General features: G+C 37.2%; 2 protein-coding genes across 3 annotated transcripts in view; both read left to right on the forward strand.

Annotated features, from left to right (window-relative positions):
- LOC129729310 (protein similar) overlaps positions 1 to 18,854 on the forward strand; it is a 221,752-nt gene extending 202,898 nt beyond the window's left edge. For both annotated transcript variants that reach the window (XM_055687839.1, XM_055687920.1), the window contains 3 exons: positions 449 to 942; positions 17,032 to 17,110; positions 17,181 to 18,854. In XM_055687839.1, the coding sequence (XP_055543814.1) occupies positions 449 to 942; positions 17,032 to 17,110; positions 17,181 to 17,665 (1,058 nt within the window). In that variant the 3' untranslated portion in view covers positions 17,666 to 18,854. The remainder of the gene's footprint in view (positions 1 to 448; positions 943 to 17,031; positions 17,111 to 17,180) is intronic.
- A 1,451-nt stretch (positions 18,855 to 20,305) lies between these two features.
- On the forward strand, positions 20,306 to 22,149 carry LOC129729438 (DNA repair protein RAD51 homolog A). The gene is made up of 3 exons (XM_055688042.1): positions 20,306 to 20,529; positions 20,592 to 20,898; positions 21,196 to 22,149. Exons 1-3 carry the CDS (start codon positions 20,413 to 20,415, stop codon positions 21,819 to 21,821), a joined length of 1,050 nt encoding a protein of 349 aa, XP_055544017.1. The 5' UTR covers positions 20,306 to 20,412; the 3' UTR covers positions 21,822 to 22,149.
- Positions 22,150 to 24,697: the final 2,548 nt, after the last annotated feature.

Consider the following 24,697-nt stretch of genomic DNA (forward strand, 5'->3'; position numbering starts at 1 on the left):
GATTTTTTAGAGTTATACACTCTATTATACATGCGTTTCCTTCGTTAAAGAGATCCAATGGAAACGCGTGGTGCTTTGTTGATTAAATTTTTGAAACGCAGTTTTCGAAACCAAGCATTCAAAAAAAATCGAATGTTCCCTATCGTTTCTCCTACGCAGTCGTGGATTGATACAGTTGTCGCCTAGAAGAACCATAAATCAATGCACGGTGAAAAACGGTGTGCGCGACCAAACTACATGCTCGTGATGTTTTCAAATTAAAAATAGCACCCAATATCGCAGTTAAACTGACAACGTTCTATAAGAATCGCGTCGTATTTATTTGATAGTATTTTCGGATTCACTAGCCATGTTCGGTTCCCGGAACTATCGAGGGCCACACTTTACAAGTGGTTAGGTTACTAAATGAATGATATTTGTATTCACGAATTTCTTGACTCACTTTTAGGCAACACAATCGAAACCTGGACCATGAACGATCTGCTACAGCTGAACGGAGCTGGTACTGCTGCCGAAAGCAATGCTACAACAACGACAACAAACTCAGTAGCCTGTAGCCCCAAACTGAACGCCACCGTAGTTGCAACCTCGGTTGTATCGAAGAAAAACTCCACTCACAGCAGCAATACCTCAACGATGCCGGCCACCAACACAAATAAACGCTCCCACACGACCTCAGAAAGTGGTAGTGACACAACCAGCAAACGTGTCAAGTCAACTACCTCGGTCAATACACATCAACAGCAACAGCAATCTCCGACTTCCTCACCTCAACTGCTCCAGCAGTTGATGGCCCCGTCACCGGTTCCCACCAAGGCGAAGTCCAAGTCGAAAGTCGGACACGAACAGTCAGAGCACCGGTGGGCAACCAGCAAACTGATTGGCCTGCAGGAGCAATCTTCGAATTCGGTTCTGATGAATTTGCTCGTCAGTGGATGCGATGTAAGTGCTGGGTATACGTGTTTTCCACGCCCAAGCAAGGCTGCCAAGGCCTAGCAGACCTGTTACAGAGTCTCTACCGGAGGCAGCCTAGCCATCCTAAAGAAGTTTTTGGTTCCCGCGAAGCTTCAACTTGTTCGTAAATGAGCTCGCAACTGGATGCCAATTGGTTTCCAGTTGCCTCTCAATGAATGAAAACTATAGAAGTACTACCATCTTGTCTAATTAGGTGTAAAGAGACTAAACCATTACTGTGATAGTTGTTATAATTATAGTTTTAACTCGTTGAAACAAAAAAGTCATCATCATCATCATTATTGTTATACAAACAAAACGAGGGAAATTATTTAAGCAACACACTCTAAGTATGTTATGTTTTTAGTTGAATGCATAAAAAGAAGCCTCTTGCTATTTGTGTACAGTTTTAAGTCGTTGCGAAATCAGGAACTGTGAAATCAGGAACTGCGAAATCACATACCTGCGAACAGTTTATTTTTCGAATAAAAATTGTTGACGTAAACGTAAGAAAAAAACAACCAGCAAATTCGCGTATCATTTCTTGTTGTCCCTTTTGGTTTGCTGCAGGTTGACTCGATTTATCATTATTTCTTGCCGTTTTCATGTTGCAAAATTGATTGTTGAATCGGAAACACGCTCTTAAAACGAGACATTTGCGTCTTTTGCCTTTCTGTTCGGAATAATTACAAAAAAAGACTTCAAAATTGTGTAAAAATATCGTCATTGTAGGAACAAAACAATAACGAAGAAACCAAACGTAATCCTTGCTTGACTTTCTCAGCAGCAACAAAAATGTGCGAAAAATGAGAAAGAAAGCGGAAAGGACCTAATCGTGACGTTTCTGTCGTTGAGCCCCCGATGGTACAAAGAAAACTGTTACAAACAAAACTTGCAAAAAGATGCGAACTTAGATCTTCTAACTCAGCTACATACTATCCATATATAGCTTGTACAAAGGTAAACAAAGTAAGTGAAGACAAAACTACCGTCATGATCGAACATACACCATCGCGTAATAGTTGAGAGAAAAAAATAATCGAACCTCAAAATGACTGTAGAAACAATGTTTGTACACAAAGAAGTGCACTGCGGATTTGTTAGTGGTTGCCCAAATTTGTAGTAAAATTATCAATATTAGGCCAAAAATTGTTACAAGCATCTTTTTTTCACGGCGTCACATTAGTTGATCAGAACCACCATGTTCCTCCCATCGCGGTTTTAGGCACGTGATATTGCTTTACAAAGAAATAATACATGAACGAAAACGCTGGCAGCACGATTCAGTTTTAAGCACTACGATAAATCGTGCAAATGCCACGCTTCCACTTGTACAGGCTGACAGTAAGATCCGCCGGTATGATGCGATGATGAAGATGCAGAGAATGCGCAGCGCAATAGTGTAAACAAATAGTCATACGTAAGGTTGTTAGCTACTATCATTCTGTACGAAGATGCATCTACTGCAGCGTTCAGTCAGCAGTGCATAGCACAGAAAAGTATTTTTATTAGTTTCATTAGCCCGCCGGTTGCATGCGATGTCATCCCTCTGGCCGCTCCCGGTGTCACTTTTTTTTTGCTACTCTGCTGTAGCCAGATGTAGTTATATTCCTCTGTCATTTGATCAACTCATGAATAGAACGATATCGCGTTAAAGTGTTGCTTGACTTCAATTAATTACAGCAGAATTGCCAGGTTCCTTCATTTTTTCCCATTCTCAAAATAGACTTATCGAACAAAACGTAAAAAGGTGGGTGTGTCGTCGTCTGAATGCATAGAAGAATGCACCCGGTGATTATCTAAGAATTGTCGTCACTGTCGCTGCTACCGCTCTCGTGCGTCTTCATGCTATTTCCCCAGTGTTTTGGAAGCTTTTTGCTCAGTGATGGGAATTTAGGTTCTGCTGTATTACCGCATATATTGGAAATGTGGCATTATTGCGACAGTTATGCTCTCGCATCAGCTAGTTTTAACAGTACCTACATAATCCTTATGTAATGTTACGGATTTATGACGGTTAAATGCTCATATTCCAATCATAGGTATTTCATTTTTTTTCAAATAATCTGTACATGTGAAGCTACTGTTAAATTTCAACGTCATGTTCTTGCATGAATTGTAAACACTCGAATTACGTTATCCATGGAATTTTCCCATGTTTTTGTTTTTCTTTATTGCAGTGTTTACTATTCTTCTATCTTCTTTATCGACCTTTTATCGCCTCAAACATGTTACTAAAACGGATTGCATGCTACGGGTGACTAAAATTTCCACAGGTTTCAGATGAGAGTGTTCCAGTCCAGAGAGAAGTTTTTGTGTGAAAGAACCTGAGGTTGAACTCATGCTTGAGTCTTTTGATATCAAATGGCGTAGTGCTACTAAGATTCGAACCTTTGAAACTGAAACCAACCAATAACGAAGCAAAGGAAATTTATTCCAAGAAACCAAACGGAACATTGTTAACATACATAAAAAATGGGCAACTACTAACAAGCTGTGCTTTCTTGACGAAATTTACTCAAAAACCATTCGATCCATCTTCTCATTACAAAGTAAATTATAAGGTAGTAAGTCACCTAACGACCAGAAAAACTATATTAGCCATTCGCGAAGTTATAAGTAATAGAGGTAACAATCATATGATCGATTGAGTAAATAAACCAACAAAAAATCGGAAAAGTGGACTAAACTTAAAATGTCAAACAAACTACGAACCAAAATTATTATTCAACAAATAATTGAAAGCTTGTATCTTCTGTTACTCGGTGCGACTAAGCAGCCAGAAACACGAAAACTATGAACGCCACTCGAATCGATTCTGCCTTAGGTGGCATGATCGACGCTATCTCTCTGTGTCCTGCGCTGGTCTTCTGGACAACGGAAATATTCCCGCGGAAATCAACGGCTACCCGCAAGCTTTAAGTAACTGATGCCGTACTGCACGGCACCTAAGTAATATACCACACAGAAGACTGAATAACGAATTGGACTCCAGAAAGTTCGCGAGTTTTCGCGCGTGATTTTTGAGCGATGCAGTCGATCTGAAATCGGTTTGTGAATATCCTAAATTTTGACGTTATTCAAATTGAATTGACACCCGTATCTGATCAACTCACATCACAACGGTATGAATCCACTAGGAATGCGGGAAAGAAGGCGTAATGTATAAATACAATAGAAACTTTTTAAACGTAGTAAGTAAGAGAGAATATCAACCATTTAAGTCAGAAGTAGCGTTTTGAGGAGCTGTTGGGCTTCAAAACAAGGTAGCGATAAAAAAAAACTAATTAGTACACCAATGTTGATGTTATTTACACCATTATTCACCATTAGGGTAGAGCGAGGAATAATATGGATGCGATATTTTGCTCTAATTTTATCAACCGATACTGACCTCAAACTCTACAAACGAAAACGAATGCAATAAGGTTTGATCAACACACAACAAATATAAAAAAGGATATCCAGGTAATGTTATTTTTTACAATCGAAACGGACAGGTACAAACCGCATTTTACCGTCAACAACTCAGAAAAATTAGACTTTACGGTACGCTTCGAGTGAATCGATCAAAATTTGATTGACTAAATTGATGAACAAATGTAAAAGCAAATAGTAGCGACCATCAAATTCCGCTGCGGCTGGCGGTTACGTTGAATACGTTGATTTTTTTTGTTATCTAGATGTTTATCGATTGCTGGGCAGATGTGAAAGTTTCTTCCCCTTCCTCATCCCCCCTCTGTCACCCTTTCGCGCACACACTAAACCAAGAGGTGAGGAAACCTCGACTCGTTCAATTATCCTTCGTTAACAGTTTAGTCTTTACTGAGCATGTTTACGAGAGAAAAATCAACACACAGACTTCACTCTGATAAACGCATCAACGGAACGGATTTGCATTGAACATGAAAATAAAATGTTTTACGGAGCATTGAATAAACAACTGCAGAAGGGAATGTAAAAAAAAAAAGAAATAAACAAAGAACTGATTAGTGAATGTTAAGGTTGTTTTTATGTGCGTATAGGTAAGAATTCGGACACAACCGAAGGATAAGTTTCAAATGTCAGAAATAGTTTCGCTGTTCTTAATAACTGCTTTTGACACGTTGAATTTTTCTTCGACCGCTTTGGAATGTTCATGTCGTAAAACATTCGATTAGACCGTACCACCGAAAATTGGTCAACTGGTTGTTAAACAATCAAATTTAAAGAGCGACATTCGTACGATGAGTTTAAATTTTTCTTTTCCGTTCCTCCTGGAACCATTGGTGTTTTATGAGCATATTAGTATTTAACAAATTGAATCCTTTATATTCATGATGAATGGTCGTACAGCAATAATCGTCGCAAAACGCAAAACAGATGAGTGTGATTCTTCATCTTGTAGTTTTCGGCTAAAATACTCGAGAAGTGGTCATATTTCAAGTTTTTGCACGAACTCAACCATGACCTTGTTATTTATCACGTTGCAAACCCACACCCGTCTGTCGTCGCGATAATCCAACCATGTTTTCTATTCGAACTCGAATGTTTTAGTAAACGTCGAGATAACGCAAACACACCTTAATCGAACATTTCTATTCCAACCTGGCTGAAGTACAGACTCGGGGATAAAAAATCAAGCCCGAAATATGACCACCTCTAATGTTCTTATCAACCTTTAAAATTAAGAAAACAATCAAGAGTACCGTCCCCTGTAGCGAGAAGTATATGTATATTTAGTTTCTTCAGACTGTAAGAAAGGGAAAGTCGAATACAGATTAGTTTTTCCACTAAGTGTACAATTAATAATGTCTAATTTCATAGAACATACCAGCTGCTGAAAAAAACTGCTGCGTGGAGCGAAAACTGCCTCCCGGGTGTTACTGATTTTATATCTAATGTAAAGCAGCTACAAGAATCATAACGATAACGACTACTTTTACCAAAACAACTATGAAACAAAGTATTCGGGTCAAACCTTTGATTAAATTCGCAAATAAAAAAATACAATCGGATCTGCTTAAATGTAAACCGACAGCATTTGTGTAATGCGTAATAACTCTCCGCGTGAGAAAATTACCGAATAATACAGAACAAAGAAAAAAAAATTATACAGAGTATGTCTCAAGACTAGACCTATGCGGTAGTTTGTATTTTCACTTTTAGATTTTAATGAAACTTAAAAATTGAAGAAAAAAAAAACATTACTAAAGAGATACACTAAATTCAGATAACAGAAACAAATATTACTTGGGATACAGAGTTACGTACATAGATTTCATCGTATAACTAAAAGCTGAATAAATAACCAAACATTGCGACACAAGTTCGGTCGTAAGTTGAAAGTACGAATCGTGGGGAACCATTTATGGCGTCACCAAATTGCTACAATTATAACAAAACAAACAAATCGGTCAGAAAGAAAAGATGCAATAAGTCGAACGAATATTTATGACTTAATAAAAATCAAAAAATACACACATACACACACAAACAAAGAAATAATGATAAAGGTGAATTGTTGATTGCGAGGGTAGCAAAACATTGAAACACAGAGGGACTATTGCGATCCCACCAGGATGAGGCAAGTCAGGTCTACTATTACTACTGATAGCAACAGGCTAGAGTATGAATATTATATCCACACTGCAGACAATGGAAGAGATAAATAACCCGAATAATAAAGTCATGCAAATGTTGAAAACAAAAAATCGCAGTTTTTTGTTCTAATTGTGTTTTGATAATTTATTTTGTTATTATATTTCGTAATTTCAGGATGAACCAAGCAAATAATGTTGAGATAACCAGGTAATTTTTATCAACTTTGTGTTATGAATTAAAAGAGTGTTTTACAGTAAACAATGGGGCGATATTTGCACGTCAAGACCAGATTTATTAATTATACAGTAGCACTGGGTCAATCACATGACTGTGGGTGGTTGTTTGAAAGAGAGAGAGAGTATATTACGTAAGATCGAATCGAAAAGCTCACCTCCATTAAGAAGCTTCATTCACCATTTCCCAATCCTGCCCTTGATACTACTTGATACTGGGAGAAAGTTGAGTAAAATTTCGCTCTCGGTTTTCATCGGGATGAGATGACACGCTATATGCTAAGAAAATCTCATTTTCCACAGATTTCTCCTTTTCACTATGTACCAATTGCTCCACCACCTAAATACAAGTACGAGATGAGGCGAGAGTGTTATTCAGTGCACGTGATCCGTTCAGATATGATGACGTAGCAAGACGCAATATTGATTATTCTGGCTGGTGGAGACTGGTACATGCATTGCATAACTGACTAAATTTGTTATGACGTACTACTCTGTGCGTAGACTTTTTTAGGAGACCGTAGGAAGACTGAATATGATGAAATGCGATGACTCCAAACCTTTTCTTATCATTTTTGAACTGTTGAACAGTCGTTCATGAAAATTTATGTTTGGGGCCACCCACATTCCACGTGGACAGATTTTGAACGATTTCGACCCCCTCCCTCCCACCACCCCCGGGGACAGCTGCTCATATAAATTCTAAAAAATTTCGTATGGACCGTGGACATTACACAAACCCCAAGGCTGTCCATGGGGTATGTGGGCCCCTTTAGAGATTTTCGAGGAGCGGGCATTTTTCTATAATTTCAGTGTTGGTTTATTTCATTAAATTTATTTCATGAATAAGAGATGATTTTTTAATTATAAACATGAAATTTTCCAATCCGATCACCATCACCATGTTTTCTTGAGTATTTTTGATGATATTGCTCATGAAATTTATTCAAAACGAGTTTCCGGTATGGTGTGAGTTCCTGGTCAGTTCAACATCACTGCCGCTCATAGCAAGTCCGTCCCATTTGCTTTTTAGTGCTGACGAGAAAACAGCAATTGAAAATCGTAACGCATTAGGTGAAATTTTGCACTTAAATGCTTTTTCAATCAAGACCATCAACAGAATTTAGTACTGCAATGACAATCTAACACTTTTGCATCTTAAAACTTGTATAACCACCGAAATTTGATTAAAATTTGTTAAAAATCATAAGCTGGGACTCACATGCGATTACTTTTACGGTACGTAGCCAGAATGATAGCAAGTCAGTTCCATAGCCAGCTACAACCGTTGCACAGTGGTCTAAACTCGAAAAATCGTGATCGTTTTAGATTTCACTGTGAAATATTGATTTTATGTACCCAGTGTCTTCAGCAAGTTTATTCCATATAACAGGGCCTTTCTTTTGGTGTTTTTTAATTTTTGATCAATCCCCCTAGTAGTTAGATATAAAAACTATTTTTTCTAATTTACAAAATACCATATTGCTTTCTTCGGTAAAGTTGTAGGAAAATTTATGAGAAAAAAAAAGCTGAACACTGTAATCTTCTATCTGTACGTCTGACATGACGAAATAGAGTTTTACGAGGAACACTCCTCAAAATTAGTTTGTCGTCCATAACTTTTTCTGTGATTGTCGAAACAATCCAAGATGTTCTAAGACTTTGTTTATTCTGCTAAACCTCGTATTTTTGTAGAATATTTTGGTTTGATATTTTCATTTGTTGTAAAGATATTTCTAATTTTTTGCTGAAAAAAGCCATATTTTGAGTCCATATTTCTCCGAAGGTTGCCGATAGTAGCAAACCAGACTGTATGCATTTGAAAGTTTGTCAAAAGAACTGCATTACTCAAAAGAGTTCAACTGTTTCCAGTTGTATCCAACCGAGTACTGAACGAAAGGGAAACACCCCTCGCAATGAGTTTTTGTCCATAACTTTTTCTGTAATCGTCGAAACAATTCAAAATGCTCTAAGGTTTTGTTCATTATGCTTAACCTCGCATTTTTGTAGAATATATTGGTTTGATATTCTCATTTGTTGTAAAGATATTTCTAGTTTTTTGCTGGAAATAGCCATAATTCGAGTCCATATTTCGAGTCCATATTGCTCCGAAGATTGCAAATTATTTGCTTGCATTTATAATCCGGTATTTTTGCCACAGGACTTGATATAAATGTATCTAAGCATTGTGGAGCCATCCTTCAAGCTGTTGCTTTTGGTAGAAAGTTGAACAAAGAAAAATTCGATAGAAATTGCATTGACACGGCGCGAAAATTAGTGGAGTTATATCAATGGTACTATCTACCTGCATCAGTACACAAAATACTAATTCACGGTGCAGAGATTGCTGACTTTTTGGTTCCGATAGGACAGCTCTCGGAAGAAGCGCAGGAAGTATTGAACAAAATTATACGGAAAACACGAGAACATCAAAATATGGCTATTTTCAGCAATAAAACCAGAAATATCTTTACAACAAATGAAAATATCAAACCAAAATATTCTACAAAAATGCGAGGTTTAGCATAATGAACAAAACCTTAGAGCATCTTGAATTGTTTCGACGATCACAGAAAAAGTTATGGACAAAAAACTCCTTTTGAGGGGTGTTTTCCTTTCATTCAGTACTCGGTTTGCTTTCAGCAAAAAATAAGAAATATCTTTACAACAAATGTTAATATCAAACAAATATATTCTACAAAAATGTGAGATTTAGCAGAATAAACAAAGTCTTAGAACATCTTGGATTGTTTCGACGATTACAGAAAAAGTTATGAACGAAAAACTGATTTTGAGGAGTGTTCCTCGTAAAACTCTGTTTCGTCATGTCAGACGTACAGATAGAAGATTACAGCGTTCAGCAATTCTTTTTTTATAGATTTTCCTACAACTTTGCTGAAGAAAGCAATCTGGTATTTTGAAAATTAGAAAAAATAGTTTTTATATCTAACTACTAGGGGGATTGATCAAAAAACCAAAAACGCCGAAAGAAAGGCCTTGTTATATGGGTTAAACTTGCTGAAGACACTGGGTACATAAAATCAATATTTCACAGTCAAATCTAAAACGATCACGATTTTTCGAGTTTAGACCACTGTGCGTTGATGAAAAACAAACTACTACAAATCGATGGCGGTGCTATAGCTTGCGTTTGGAATTAATCCATCGCTGGTCAATTCATAATTGACCTTCTCTCGTGCTTCATTGAACAAGTTTTTTGTGAGAAGCATAACACAGTGTACCAACTGCGCCGCTCAAAATAAAATAAGATTTTGTTTTTACATTTGATACTACTGATAAATTCAAAATCAGTTTAGGTGTAGAAACTTGTTCTATGTAAATTTTTCTGAGAGCGATCACACGTTCGTGACGGCGGACAGCTTCCACGTAGCAGTGGAAGCAAATATAAAAGAACACCTATAGTTTAGGAAAATGTTTCCTCCGTTGAAAAACAGCTAAGTAGCGTACCGAAGTATTTGGTATAACTGAAAAATTCTTCAAAACGAAATTCACGACAATAATTGAACAACTCTTAACCACATCTTTACATAAAATACGGATGAAATACGAAAAGTAGTATTTACTAAAGAATGTTTTAACTAACAATACAGTGACACACCTAAAGCGTTCACTGTCAACAAACAACAGCTGAAGGAAGCTACTGGTGGAAACTTTGTCTTGGAGAAAACATTGTACTATCAGCTAGAGCCACACGATGTAGAACGCGTAAAATTTAATCAAACCTCCTATCGAATATCACTTGGTACATCCAATTCTTAACCTGAAGACCATAAATTGTGGTAAATATCACATTATTCATAATCATTATTGGCTGTGGGGTTGAATTGCGAAGGTTTTTTCAATGGGACCGACTTGCGATCACTTTTGCTATGGGACAAACCGACTTGCTATTTTTTCCATAGTTCCTCAGAACGAACTATTCAAAAATATTTGTTTTATCAAAAGTAGATGTAAAAATGAATCGATTCCATAAATAAACTCAAAATTGATAAAAATGCATTTGGGACGGACTTGCCATGAGCGGCAGATCATCTAGATAGTAGTCAAGAGAGAGTGGACCATAAAACATCTTTTATACCAATTGTTGTACACAATTGTACGGGATGGAAGTACCGGCTTTAGCGCACACTTTGGCGCACATTTTCACACTGCAAAGATGTTATATACAATCGAGCGACTTCAAATTGGCCCTCCCCCTGGTAGGTAATTCTAATTAAATCTTATTCATAAAAGAAGCAAACAGTCTTGAAAGTCGTTAGAGCCTAGAAAACATTCCTTGACAAATTTTCTCTTACTCTTATCTAAAAATCACTTTGTTTTTGAAATGAAATATTTTTTATTCAAATTGAATTTTTTAAATGATTTTTTTTCAGGCGGTAACGCCTGCACACTCTTGAAGTTTCATTGAATTTTGAAAGGGTGCTTCCAGTCCCTCAGTCGAGCTGGTGCAAAATACTTCAATAACTATTTCGAAATAGTATGGTGGCTCTGGAAATAATAATTACATCTGGGGCCGAGTTGCGGCCGGTTTCGGAAACACTCATATCATATTTTTAACTGGTTTACAGAAATCGGAAGTAACCATCTAGCTTTCAAAATGGCATCTGAGGTCAATTTATACTGGGTGGCCATTTTAGGTTATTTTCCAGAAACTGGAAGTTACTATATTGGAATTCTAAATGGCGTCGAAATTTGCCCTCTGGATATCATCCCGGTTCTGAAGATACCTATACTGGATGGCATTCGGCGCTGTTTTCATCTCTGATTGATCGAAATCTGCATTCAGAACTGGGCTCTTCATTTTTCCAATAGTGCAATAGTTAGCATCATAAAATCACAACTCTCCGCCCATCAAAAATCTACACGCAAAACTTTTCCTTATTACTTTAGATTCTAAAGTTTAGAAGCAATAGCGCAAAATTGCCTTTTAGGTAACAAATCCATTCTTAAAAGGCAATAAAATTCTTCCCCAGTCAAGTAATAACACATACTGTCATATATTTAGCACGTGTTACGGGAGTACGACTATCTAATAATGGTCGTTTCAACCACATGCAATTTTTTTTCTGTCGAAAATGCTCCCTTTCTGTCTCAAGTAAAAAGAAAAAAATCACACACAGTCGCATATGTTGCTCCCTTTCCGTCTCAAGTCCACAGTCGCATATGTTGCACATGTTAGGTCTCTGCTAGGCTGAATGCCAACGCGAGCGATCGGGCGAGGTTCTTGCCGTAGGTAAATAAACAGCCGTGAGTAGAGCTGTTCATTAACCTACGGCAAATACCTCGCCCCATCGCTCGTGCTGGCATTCAGCCTGGCAGAGACCTTACAAGTTTCTTCAATCTCCAATTCATCCGGTGTGCGTGTATTAGTTCGCTCGTTGTATGCATACGGAGTAGCGAAAAAATATGACAAAAGCTGCCAAGCAGCATTTCCCCCGTCATAGAGTATGCAAACGTTGATGATTTCAAAGACTTGAAATGCGCCTTAAAATGACATCACGATCTGTAAACTGCGTTAGAAAATAAACAAATACATTCGCTTCCTTGCAAGCTATCTACAGCACATAATCAATGGTTTATGGAAACTCATTTGGACCTGTTTGAAAATACAAAACTTGTGCCCATCCAGAACAATATTCGCAACTTCGGCAACTCTGGTCAGACAGTATTAGGGGCCATCCACATACCACATACGTGGACAGCTTTGGGGGGGGGGGTTTGGCTAATGTCCACGGTCCATACAATTTTTTCAAAATTTATATGGGCAGTTGTCCACGGAGGGAGGAGGGGGTCAAAATCGTTAAAAATCTGTCCACGTGGTATGTGGATGGCCTCTTTCATATTTTCATTTCAAGTAAACACTGGGGGACGAAACGAAAATGTTTTTTATTCTCGCTTATTTTCCGTCGGTCTAGTTCCGTCACTGTTTTGGCCAATCACCGACGCCCAGGGAGGCGACTTCACACCCAGGACCCTAACTCACGACCGGTTATTAACGGACCGGCGCCAACGGCTTTACTTCCTCATGCGATGGAAGGCGTGATCCCAGAGATTTTTCGCCTCAGAAAATCTCCCGGTGTCGGGTAGGATTGAATCTAGACCAGTTGGGTTGGTTGTGAGTGGATCACGCCATCTCACAACCATCGACACCTATGTCGGCGGTGGGATTCAAACCCAGGCGTCGAGCGTGGTTGGCGGAGACGTTACCAACCACACTAGGCTCCCGCTCAAACGAAAGTGTTTCTAATTAGACATTTGAGGTTGACGGTTGAGATTCTGATTATGTGTGGATGAAGGGGACAAAAATAAACCAGATCATTGCATCAATACAAATGCAGCGAGTGAAGTCTTGCTAACACATGCATTGCGGTGCTTGGCTGTATGTTCTCCTGCAGAAACACATACAAGCGTGTGGCCGTATAATTTTTATTACTTTTTGTGTATAATGCGCAGTCATGAGACACAAAAAGTAATAAAAAATTGCCCTCAAGTAATAAAATGTTCCCCGTTTGCGTTGGGTGTATTGAACCCTAATTGTATGACAACCTTCATTATATGTCAAATAGAGATACTCAGAGAGCGATAAGCGATGAAAAAAACCGTCAATTTGGCAACTAGGTTTCACGTGTCAGAGGTGCCAGATCTCTTCTCAAAACGCATTGTTGACTAACTTTTTCATTCGACTCGTATAACTGATAGTGACGGTGAAAATCATGGGGATTAATAAAATGCATCACGAAAACTGTGAAGATGTTAAATTTTATGTTTATGTTTAATTTTATATAGTTTTAGCATAATTGATCATTATTTTGTTGATCATATAAAAGGTTTGTGAACCACCGGCTAAAAATTACTGTGATTAACCGATTTTGGAGCATTCTCAATTCATTGTTAAGCAATAAAACATGGAAAACGTGTGAAAATAAATATATCCTTAATTGCATTTGATTGCAACACCTTTCAATGTGTTACCTTTCTTGTTCGTTTGGCTCTGCTTTTGACATGCTCGTTTGGCTTACAACATTCTCTTCGCATATCTCTCCCTTTGAGTATTGCTAATGTCAAAAACATCTAACTAGTTTTAGTTCAATGGAAATATCCAATGAACTAGTATTTGACAACCTACATCAAATGTCAAATACATCCGTCATTACTGCTCAAGGAAAGCTGGATATGCTCTATGTTCCATCACATGGGACGTAATATATGAATATGATGGGCTGCGCATGATGAGCATATCTTTCATCCAAACTCACAAGCTGTACACTTGTAAAGTTCGAAACATACCTTCACATATTTTTAAGTAAAAATGTAACTTTTAACTTGACCTATAAGTATCTGTATAGGCATTTCAAATAACATTAAACAAAACAGGTAGAAAATAAAAATTATTACTTTTTAGACTAACCCTCTAGTGCCCCACTTAATTTTCAAACGGACTCCGGTAAAATCACAATGAATCTTCATAAACATTATAAAAGTGTTAATTGTTTGACTGAAACCCGTCTAAAGGCGGCACTGGGCACTAGAGGATGAAACAATGTCGTTTTCGTTTTTAAATTTCATAACGGCAAACATTGTTCCATTGTCACCTTATTATGATTTATGAAAATTCATAATAAATTCATTATAATTTTATAAAATATCTCTAAGATTGTTTTGAAAGCTAGAAAAAAACTTGTTTTACTAAGTTGCGTTAAATTAACGGAACAGCAATATTGTAGAACAATCTTCAATTCTATCTACAAAGTTTTGGTCACTCTAATTTTATATGTAATGTTGTCTACCTCATCATATGTGATAATTTAGTAGAAGAAAGTTTTTTCTCTAGAATATAACTATCGAGTTCTAGATCCAAATTTCCCCCTAAATTCGTTTCCTAGAACGATGTACTTGGTGTCTCCATCGATCCAACAGTGAAAGGAGGCGCACGATTAACATTCGCAATGGTGTGAGTGGGAGCTTTTGTTGTGATTCAGTAAGATAGCTCTATATCGGTTATTTTAAAAAATAGAAAAAAAAACTTTTTTTTACAAAGCTACACAAAGTTGACGGGACTACAACATTGTAGAACATCATTTAACACTATCAGCAAAGATAAGAGAGTTAAATGCTGGATTTCATCGAAAATTTGGGTCACTTTAATTCGTGATTACAGGTAAATGTGCGCTTCATTGCACGTTTCAACTATGCAGAAGAAAGTTTTTCTCTAGAATATTACTATCGAGCTCTAGATCCAAATTCTTCCCTAAGCTCGTTCTCTAGAATGCTGCCGAATAATTAACTTAGCGTCTCCACCGATTCAACAGTGAAAGGAGGCGCACGGTTAATGTTCGCGTTGGGATCATTTGTCGCGTAACTGAAATGGCTAGGAGCACCAAAATTCACAGGAATGGTTAAATAGCTATAGCTTTTCTTTTTTTTCTAGTTTGAGGTCTAGGGCAATGTGTTGACCAGTGTTATCTGTCCTATTCGGTACTGCTATGAAGAGAGTGATGCTTCATAATAATCGCACCGTACCACTCAGGTGAGACTCGAAAGATTTATACATACATAATTTTCAATGACTTAAGTGGGACTAAGAATAATATATTTTTTACATTGACAGACACACTCCATTTACATTAACTAAAACGTATCAAAACGATATACAAACCCCATTCGATTTTGGCACGTTTCGTTTTTGGCACGGTTCAATTTTGGCAACATAAAAACTTTGGAGGTGTTGCCACCAGCAACCATCCAAGCGTTGAATTGAATTTTCGCTTCAGTCCGGTAGGCATCGGACAACACTGTTCGGATTGGTTATATAATTGGCTATTGAATTTTTGAAATATTGATATTGCTGAATTTCCTTTTAGAGGACCTCCCTGGATGCTATGCTTTCTGGACTTGGTTTTAATAGATTTAAGATCACCTTTTTGCCTGGATTAGAGCAAAAAAAAAGCTTTCGTTTAGCCTGTTCAATAGGGTGTCCCAAAATAAATCGATGTTGAAAAAGTCAAGGTGCTCAGCCCTAAATTGAAAGATAATGTTATTTATAGCATTTTTGTAGAACATTTCGACTTTCTAAAAGGTCGTTTTCAGGTTGCACAAACGTGATTTATGAAAAAATGACTTTTTTAAGCTACAAACCCACTTTTTTGCACTTTTTTCAATTCTGTTCGATTCCGAAATTTTTCCATATATTTTTTTTATTTTTGTGGGGTTGTTTTTGAATATTTTGCCTGGTTTGGTTTAGCATTGTATTCAGTATTTTTTATAAATCACGTTTGGGCAACCTAAAAACGACCTTTTAGAAAGTCGAAATGTTCTACAAAAATGCTATAAATAACATTATCTTTCAATTTAGGGCTGAGCACCTTGACTTTTTCAACATCGATTTTTTTTTGGGACACCCTAATGTTCAAACTATTAGGAGTGAACTATTCGAACTGTGTTTCAACGGAAAGCATAACACTTTCTACAAAATTACAGCGAATGCGAACGCATGAGCATTTTGTTAGAAAATCTATATCTGTTCAGTGGGTCTTCCAATCTTATTAGCGTCTTGAATATGAGATAAGAAGTATGATGGTGAAGTTTACTGGACCTTAAGCTCTTTTGGATGCAGCAGAACTTCTACATAATTCTCGTCAAAAATAAGACATTTTTCGTTGGAATATTCGGTCTATCGAATTAACCCAATGACATTTCTTTACAGTCTTGCCTTTGGCTATTTCCACGCTTAGCAAGCAGCCCTCAAGAGGCATCTTTTCTAGCTCATCAACATCTGGCAACGTTGCATCAAGGTTTTGAACGTAATTGGGTCTTAGATATAGATTGGATTGGAGACCGCTATCAGCCCCCAGGCTAAGCGTGCGATATTGTTGTTGTTTATAGAGATTGGATTAGGAACGAAGTCTTCAGCCCGCACTAGTGATAGGGATAAGAGTTACTTAAAAGACTTTATGTGGTATTCAAATTCCAGTCGTTGCTGGTTACAGTGTTGTAGTTTTTTTTTCTAACCACCTTTGCATTACGCACGTGTGATTTGTTAAATCGAATTTAGAAAGTGATCTCGTAATTTTGAACATTTATTTACATTACGACTGCTTGGTTCATCCTAATCTGTTTGTCAGAATAAAACACAATTAGAACAAAAGAAAAAACATTGTTGAAGCTTCGCACCGTTGACATATCTCTCAAGCAAAATTAGCGAACAGAAGGTAATAATTCTTTTTTATACTTCGTTTCACAGAACATTCCCGAATCTCCGCCAGAGATATTGATAGCAGTAGAGGAATCAAATCAAGCGTCTACCCACGAACGCAGCGATTGTAAGTGATTTTTTGATCCTGCAATTTCATTCATTTTGTAATGCTTCCTTTTGTATTACTTCCTGTACAGTGAGCGATGACGATGACGATAATGTCCCAATTCTGGCCAATCCAATGATGAGCAGCGGAGCACCGCTGACCATTCAAACCGACGACGCTCCACTTGTGCTCGAGAAACGCGACCTAGGACGCGCCGGTGATGACGATTTCATGATGACCGTTTCCCCCAGCTTGCTGACACCGACAGACCTGGAAATTTGGCACGCCATCAAACAGGGCGTCTTAGATCCGAAAAAGATCCCAATTACATACCAGATATCTCCGATGGTCGGCAGTGGAGTCGCAACAAAAATGTCCAAGTCTATGGCCACTACTCCGACCGCTCAGCTAGAGCTGCAAATGCACGAGGATGACGGGGCGGACTGTGGAAATCTGCTAACTGTTCTGGATCCGGCCATGGCTATCAGCAGGCTGCAAACTGAAATGGAGGAAGACGAGCAGGACTATGAGATGACTATCCCCGCCAATGCCATCATGCAGAATAGTCTTATTTGATTGTGTGAAAAACTTTAATTTGTTTTCTATTCAGACAACTGACAAGTCAATCTTTTCCGCAGTTTAAATCACTTTGTTTAAGCTAAATTTCTCGAAAATCACTACGATTTATTAATTTACAGTAAATGATTTGGGTTTGCAATATAGCAGCGGTAATTAAAGTAGTAATGCTAGTTTTGGCCATTTTTTGTAAGAATAAAAAACTTTTCTCGATCTTTTCGGTTGTATGTTTAGAGAAGTTCAATGGTTCAAAGTAAACGATAATGCTCAGAAGTACATACATACAACAAAATCAAGTTTTACATTTATGAAAGCGTTAGCGTGATATTTCTATGGAAAAAGATCGAGTGGAGTCTTGTAGTTGATGATTGTTGACACATTTTTTTGTAGTTTTATATGTTGTTCAAGTCTAGGTTTAAAAAAGAAAAAGTAATATGTTCAAAGTAATTTGTCTGAAGTTTCATTTATTTGGTGATGGTTACGATAGGAGTTTGTTTTTCTTCTAACAATAAATCGATAAAGTACAATGACACAAAATGCGAATTTGGAAATGGAGATTTGACGTGTCGCTAGGTTTATCAACAACTGGTATATGTTTTTTTGCTGTCCTAAATTTAAAAAAAAACGCAACTATATAATCTCACTTGTATAAAGCAAACGTAACGCATTTTAAAAATCGAACAACAACCAGGTTGTAGTCTCTCTGGAGCACAAAGGTTTAATATTTTGTTGGTAACAATTTGAAAACAATCTCCAACTTTGCTTTTTTATTTCCATTGTTTTTTTATTTGCATTGAAATATATCACTTAACAAGTTACTAAATAGAGAGAGAAAACACAAAATTGCATTTTAAATACCAGACAAATTGAACAAGTATCAACCAGATTGTCGATCGCAAACGTTAACCCTGCATTTTAGCCCTTTTTGTCAGTAGTGTTTCATATATTGTTATAAGAATTATATTCTGTTTCAGCACTTTTTCATAAAACACCGAAGAAAATAAAATCTTCCAATGACAAACACACGAAATAACAAATGTTATTAATGGATGCAAAATATATACAAAAAATCGTGGAGGTAAATCTTTCCTTTTCTATTCACACTTGTAGTATATAGTTTATGTATGTAATATTACAACATGAAATTAGCTATAATACAGAGAATTTATAATAGTACTAGTTTAACGCATGCAATATGTTTTTCTATTTTGCAATATATCACAGCTTTATTCCATTATTCACAGTTTACGGGAAGAAGGGAACTCCATTCTCAAATTAGCTTAGCACATTGAAAAAAGTGAACCCAGGACATGAGTTGATTGTCATTTGCTGTTACTCGAAGTTACCAGATGTTGGCTGCACCTCAGAATTCAATCAATCTTTGTGGGTTTGTAGGTAGTAAGGATTGCTTGAAAACTCCATGGAAGAATGGTGTCTTAACTCTATACTCTATACTAACTCTTTACAATGTACAATTGGGTTGTTTAGCTATTCACGGATTTCCGATTTTTATATTTCATCTGAAAGAGTGTAATTTTCTGAGCAGAACGTGATTTTTTTAAACTTTATATCATTATGCTTCGATTTTTAAACGAAGAATAAAAATTCGCTCTAAGTCGCTACAATGACAGTTGGTATATGGGCGAACTGTCATTGTAGCGATTTCGAGCAGTTTTAAATCGTGATTTAAAAAGCGAAGGACAACGATAGAATTTTTTTTTAAATCACGTTTAACTTAGAAAATGCAGATCTTTCAGATGATATAAAAAACTGATATCTAGATAAACTTTTCAAAAGGTCCTATCTGCTTTCATCGTTTTTCCGGAGCGTCTTTTCATTTTGGTAATGGTTCAGCTTTAATAACTCTCCCAAGCATGGGTTTCGTTCAGAAGGCTGGAGTGATCCCTACGCTATCGACCCGTGCAAATAGAGTGTGTTAAAAGGTGTTTAATAAGTTGTGGTGATTAAAAGAAAGTGATCGATCAAAAAATCGATCAAAGCAGATAGGACCTTTTGAAAAGTTTCTCTTGATATAGCTAAACAACCCAATTTCCTAAAATCCATCATTTACGAATACAATCAATTTTCATATAAAAACTAACATGGCAGCAAATAATAATAATAATGGATTAATGACCTTTTGTAAGATTCAGCCGTTTGTGCAGGTAAATCTAAAAACGTTTTTGTGTATAGTATAGTTTTTGGGTATTTGCGTACTAGATAAATATTATAGTCTTTTCCCTTAGAAGAAGTAACGTGATCCATTTGCCTTAAGATTTCTGTATGAATCTATTGGAGGAATTATTTTTGAGTGCGACAAGTTTTCTCGCGGAAAATCCTCCTAGAATTGCACGGGTGCAACGTGATTCGTTTAATGGAAATGGGATTTGCGCACTTTTCGTGGAAGACACTAAATAATATGACTGGATATACCCGCGCACCTCTACGGCTGTTTTCATGCCTTTTGTTAAAAAAATTCTCCCGCAATCGACAATAACTTCTCTGTTCATGCACTATAATACATCAAAATAAGATACCTCAATTTAACTTACTTTGAGCTTCTCGTCAAACTGAGTGGAATAATCGAGTATAAACGTTATTCTCAATAAGCGTGTATCGTGTACAATCAAAAAGTGACAGCGCGCAAAACAAGACAAATCGTGTTTTGTTTAAGTGATAAACTTAAAAATTCGTTTCAAATATTTTCCGCTTATTTTTTTCATTAAAATTGTTTCGTTGGCGAAAACATGGCACAACAGAAAGAAAAAATTACGAAACAAAGTAGAGAACAAGCCACTTCTTCAGCGGTTACTACAGAACTAGAAGAAGATTGCTATGGGCCGATACTAATCGGAAAATTAGAGGTAAGTGGGTTTCCGGAACCTGCTCTGTTCATCAACCACAATAAGTTTGATCGGTTCTGCAGGTAAATGGCATCACAGCACAGGACATCAAAAAGCTAGCTGAGGCCGGATTTCACACCGTTGAAGCAGTTGCGTTTGCTCCTAAGAAGCAACTGTTGGCAATTAAAGGTATTTCCGAAGCGAAGGCTGATAAAATTCTAATGGAAGCAACGAAGTTAGTTCCGATGGGCTTCACAACGGCCACTGACTTTCACCAGAAACGTTCAGAAATAATACAGTTGACTACTGGTTCTAAGGAGTTGGATAAACTACTGGGTGGAGGCATAGAAACAGGAAGCATCACGGAACTATTTGGAGAGTTTCGAACTGGTTAGTAGATAAATTCTCGCTGAACATGTGAAAAGGGCCCAAGTGCCATATGTAAACAAGCCACAATTTCACGTTTTTCAATGAATACAAGCTTAATCTACTCGTACAAATAAGATTGTTTGATTAAGAGTAAATTCTTTTTTCAATAAATCTTATTGGTAAGAGCAGATTTCGCTTGTATTGATCAAAAAACGAGAAAATTTGGCTTGTTTACATATGGCACATGGGCCCTTTTCACATGTTTGGCGTGAATTGTTGAATAGTTTTTGTTTACCTCTTTTCAACGTATACTGTTAGGTAAGACGCAACTTTGCCATACGTTAGCAGTTACTTGTCAGTTACCCGTGAGTCAAAACGGTGGCGAAGGAAAATGTCTTTATATTGACACCGAAGGTACGTTTCGACCCGAAAGATTACTAGCGGTTGCAGAACGATATAAGTTAGTAGGAGCGGATGTATTGGACAATGTTGCATATGCTAGGGCGTACAATTCTGACCATCAAATGCAACTGCTAGTGCAAGCGTCAGCAATGATGGCCGAGTCCCGATACGCTTTACTGATAGTAGATAGTGCAACGGCATTGTTTCGCACGGATTACAGTGGGCGTGGTGAATTGAATGCGCGTCAGGTCAGCCTTGGTAAATTTTTACGAATGTTGCTGCGGTTGGCTGACGAATTCGGGGTAGCTGTAATAATTACGAATCAAGTGGTGGCCCAGGTTGATGCCTCAGCAATGTTCAATCCAGATCCGAAAAAACCGATTGGTGGACACATTATAGCACATGCCTCAACAACTCGGCTGTATCTAAGGAAAGGTCGGGGAGACACTCGTGTGTGTAAAATCTACGATTCGCCTTGTTTACCAGAGAGTGAGGCCATGTATGCCATCAATGCGGATGGCATTGGTGATGTTAAAGAGTAATTTATCGTTAAGGTTAGTTTGTTGAAGCTTCACATATTCTAATAGTTGCTAGTCCTTATGTCGAGGATATTTTTTCATTGAATGGGAATCTTTGGGAGATCTTTTTTTTCGAAGGTGTATCCCAGATTGTTAGTAGGTAATAATGACACTTACGCGGACGGTTATTGGAGTTTTTTTTTGCATTTCTAATCGAAATGAACCTCACGACATTTATAGTTATTGATTTTACCTATCATAGTAGAGTACTTTGTCTTAGATAAAAAAAATAGTAGAGTACTTTATATCAATAAATATGCAAGTAACGATAATTACGAAGTCCTTTTTGAAATATTTGTCGGTTTTTCCAAGTCGACCCCAAACTAGAAAAATAAAAATGGTGTTGATTTATTTTCAACAAACTTCATTAATGCATTATATCTTTAGTTTGTAGCTGGTAATCTTGGTGTTTTAGATTGTGTATTTGGAACGGGGCTCAGACAGTGATGGGTAAGTAGTATATTTGTAATGTCTTTATTCGGTAGTGCCAAACCGATGTTGCACTTTCGCTCTAATTTTTTTCCTATAGCTATAGCGAAAGTATAGCTTATCCCAGCTGCGAGGGCAGCTGTACGATGGCAAGTACGATGATTTGGGAACTTCTCAAAGAATCGCAAAACGAAATTAGGTATTTTTGTTACTAGAACTTAAATAGCACTTTATAAGATTAAAAACCGTTCCGCCGTTATATAATCATAATTTCAGCTAGCGACATTTATCCACAACTGTAAAAGTAGCAAATGCTAGAACCATTACTGAATTATACACGCTAAGTATGTAACTGATGCAATGGCTCATTTTCCTAACACAGACATCAGAAAAGAAGACTAGGAAGCATCTTTTTTGACTTTTCGTTGTATTTTCAAGAAATTTGAAAGCCATTCTGTGCTATTGTTGGTAAACAACAGCTTCAGTCATGTACTTTAACGGTTGTCATTTTATCAAAGCAACGTTGACTGTGTTGCGATATTCGCTACGCGTAACTGTATATTACTCCGAATCATTTATCAATCCGTTTGTCATAAACCGATTGAAACCTTCAACATCGAGAGTAGTATCTGATGTACGAGCGCCTTTTTTGTTGAATCAGTTGGCTCAACACGTTTGCGGTTCGTTTTTGCATTCCGAATACATGGAATTTGTTGGTTGAAGTGATCAATCATGCTCATAACATATGGGTTATGAACATGAGTGATGTAATCATCAACTAGAATCATTTCAACATCGACAACGAACTTGCAATTTTAGATTTCTTTTTTTATAATTTTATGAAATCCCTCAATTCATTCCGTTGTTAAGTGTGAGCTACACAGCTTCAGTACAACAAGCAGGTTTTGCAGTACTATGTCTAAGTTCGCGGTATGATGATCTTCTGTAAAAAAATACCTAAATATTTCTTTTCGGGCGAACTATCGAGGGAAGTCTCCGAGTAGTATTTTTCTCATAGTAATGAACTCTGGATTTCAATATTACGTCTAAGTTCGCGGTATGATGATCTTCTGTAAAGAAACTTACCATAGGGAATATTTTGTTGTCTGTGCTTACTACCTTTATATCAGTAATCAGACTATACAGTTAAGTAATTCCTCCAGTTACTGGAAGCCATCACGTACCGGTCGCATATAAATGAAAATCTAGAGGACCTTTACGTGCAGTTACATCTTAAATTAGACGCAACTGCTCTATTTGCAGTAACACGATGTTAAACGGTTCAGACTGCAGAATAAAATTGTAGTACTAGATTTGATGGAAAGTCCTTTGTAAAGCATCCCATTTTCGTGCAGCCGGTCGAATCCAATAAATTCTCGAGGTTTACCCCAGATTTTTCAAGGTGTTTGTTTTCATTTGAAGATAGTTGAGGTTATTTAGTCCTAGATTTACCATTTGCCAGAAACACGATCAAAACAAAACTCAATGAAACATATGAAGGTGCGGAAAAAAAGTTCGTCAACATAAGACAGTACATCCAAAACATCGTCATGGTTGAAAAACAACATGAATCGAACAACATGGTTCGTGTATCGAGTGTGAGACCACGCCTCATTAAGTTTAGTTTAGCTTTAGGGACCGATAGATCTAAGCTATAAACAAGGAGAGAAAAAAAGTTTAGTTTATTATTGTCTTCATAAACACTAGATTGGCATACTTGTAGCTTTAGCATTATTCTCTCGCTATCTCCTCACCTTTTTTTTGCCTCATTTAACGAAATCTACCACTGTCAATTTTGAAAATGGTGAGGATCTAAGAGCAAGCGCACCGGTGAGTTGCCATTTGAGTTGCTATTTTCACAACGCCGTTGCTATTTTGGATAGCAACCGATTTTCGCACCAATCGTTGCTAATGGGGATTACCAATTCCACTATTTCTTTTTCACACCGGCAGTTGCCAATTTCTGAAGACCGTCACTAGCCAGCGTTGGCAAAATTTTTGTTTGTGATGTATTTCGCATATATTTTGCGGATCTAGTAATAACCAACTTATCCGTCAGTCAATCGTTTCCGGAATGATCTACGTTCTTTCTACTTCATTGTTTCCGTTCTCCCAAGTTATCGATAGCATAATTCTTTTGCAGATTTTTTTACTTGTGCGTACATAATTTTTTTCATCTTTATATGTTTATTTAAAGTAATTCCGTAAAACTGGGCATGTCCCGCGACGTTGGCTCAAACGACTATTCTACTGAAAGCTGGCGAACTGTCATTAGTTGTATTCTGTATTTCATGCTGTCTCGGTTCCCACAGTTTGCTATTATTATTTGAAAATTTGCCGTCAAAAAGAACTTAAATATAGAACGCGTAAATTGTTTTCGATTATTTGATTGATTCTACTGCCGCGAATAG

This window comes from Wyeomyia smithii, chromosome 1 (assembly GCF_029784165.1).
Source record: "Wyeomyia smithii strain HCP4-BCI-WySm-NY-G18 chromosome 1, ASM2978416v1, whole genome shotgun sequence".
In the NCBI taxonomy this organism is placed as follows: domain Eukaryota; kingdom Metazoa; phylum Arthropoda; class Insecta; order Diptera; family Culicidae; genus Wyeomyia; species Wyeomyia smithii.

Excerpts from the sequence above, each read along its gene's own strand:
- LOC129729438 (XM_055688042.1), top strand. The coding sequence starts at position 20,413 with ATGGCACAACAGAAAGAAAAAATTACGAAACAAAGTAGAGAACAAGCC. Across the intron at positions 20,530-20,591 it reads TACTAATCGGAAAATTAGAG|GTAAATGGCATCACAGCACA; the intron begins GTAAGTGGGTTT and ends TCGGTTCTGCAG. Across the intron at positions 20,899-21,195 it reads ATTTGGAGAGTTTCGAACTG|GTAAGACGCAACTTTGCCAT; the intron begins GTTAGTAGATAA and ends GTATACTGTTAG.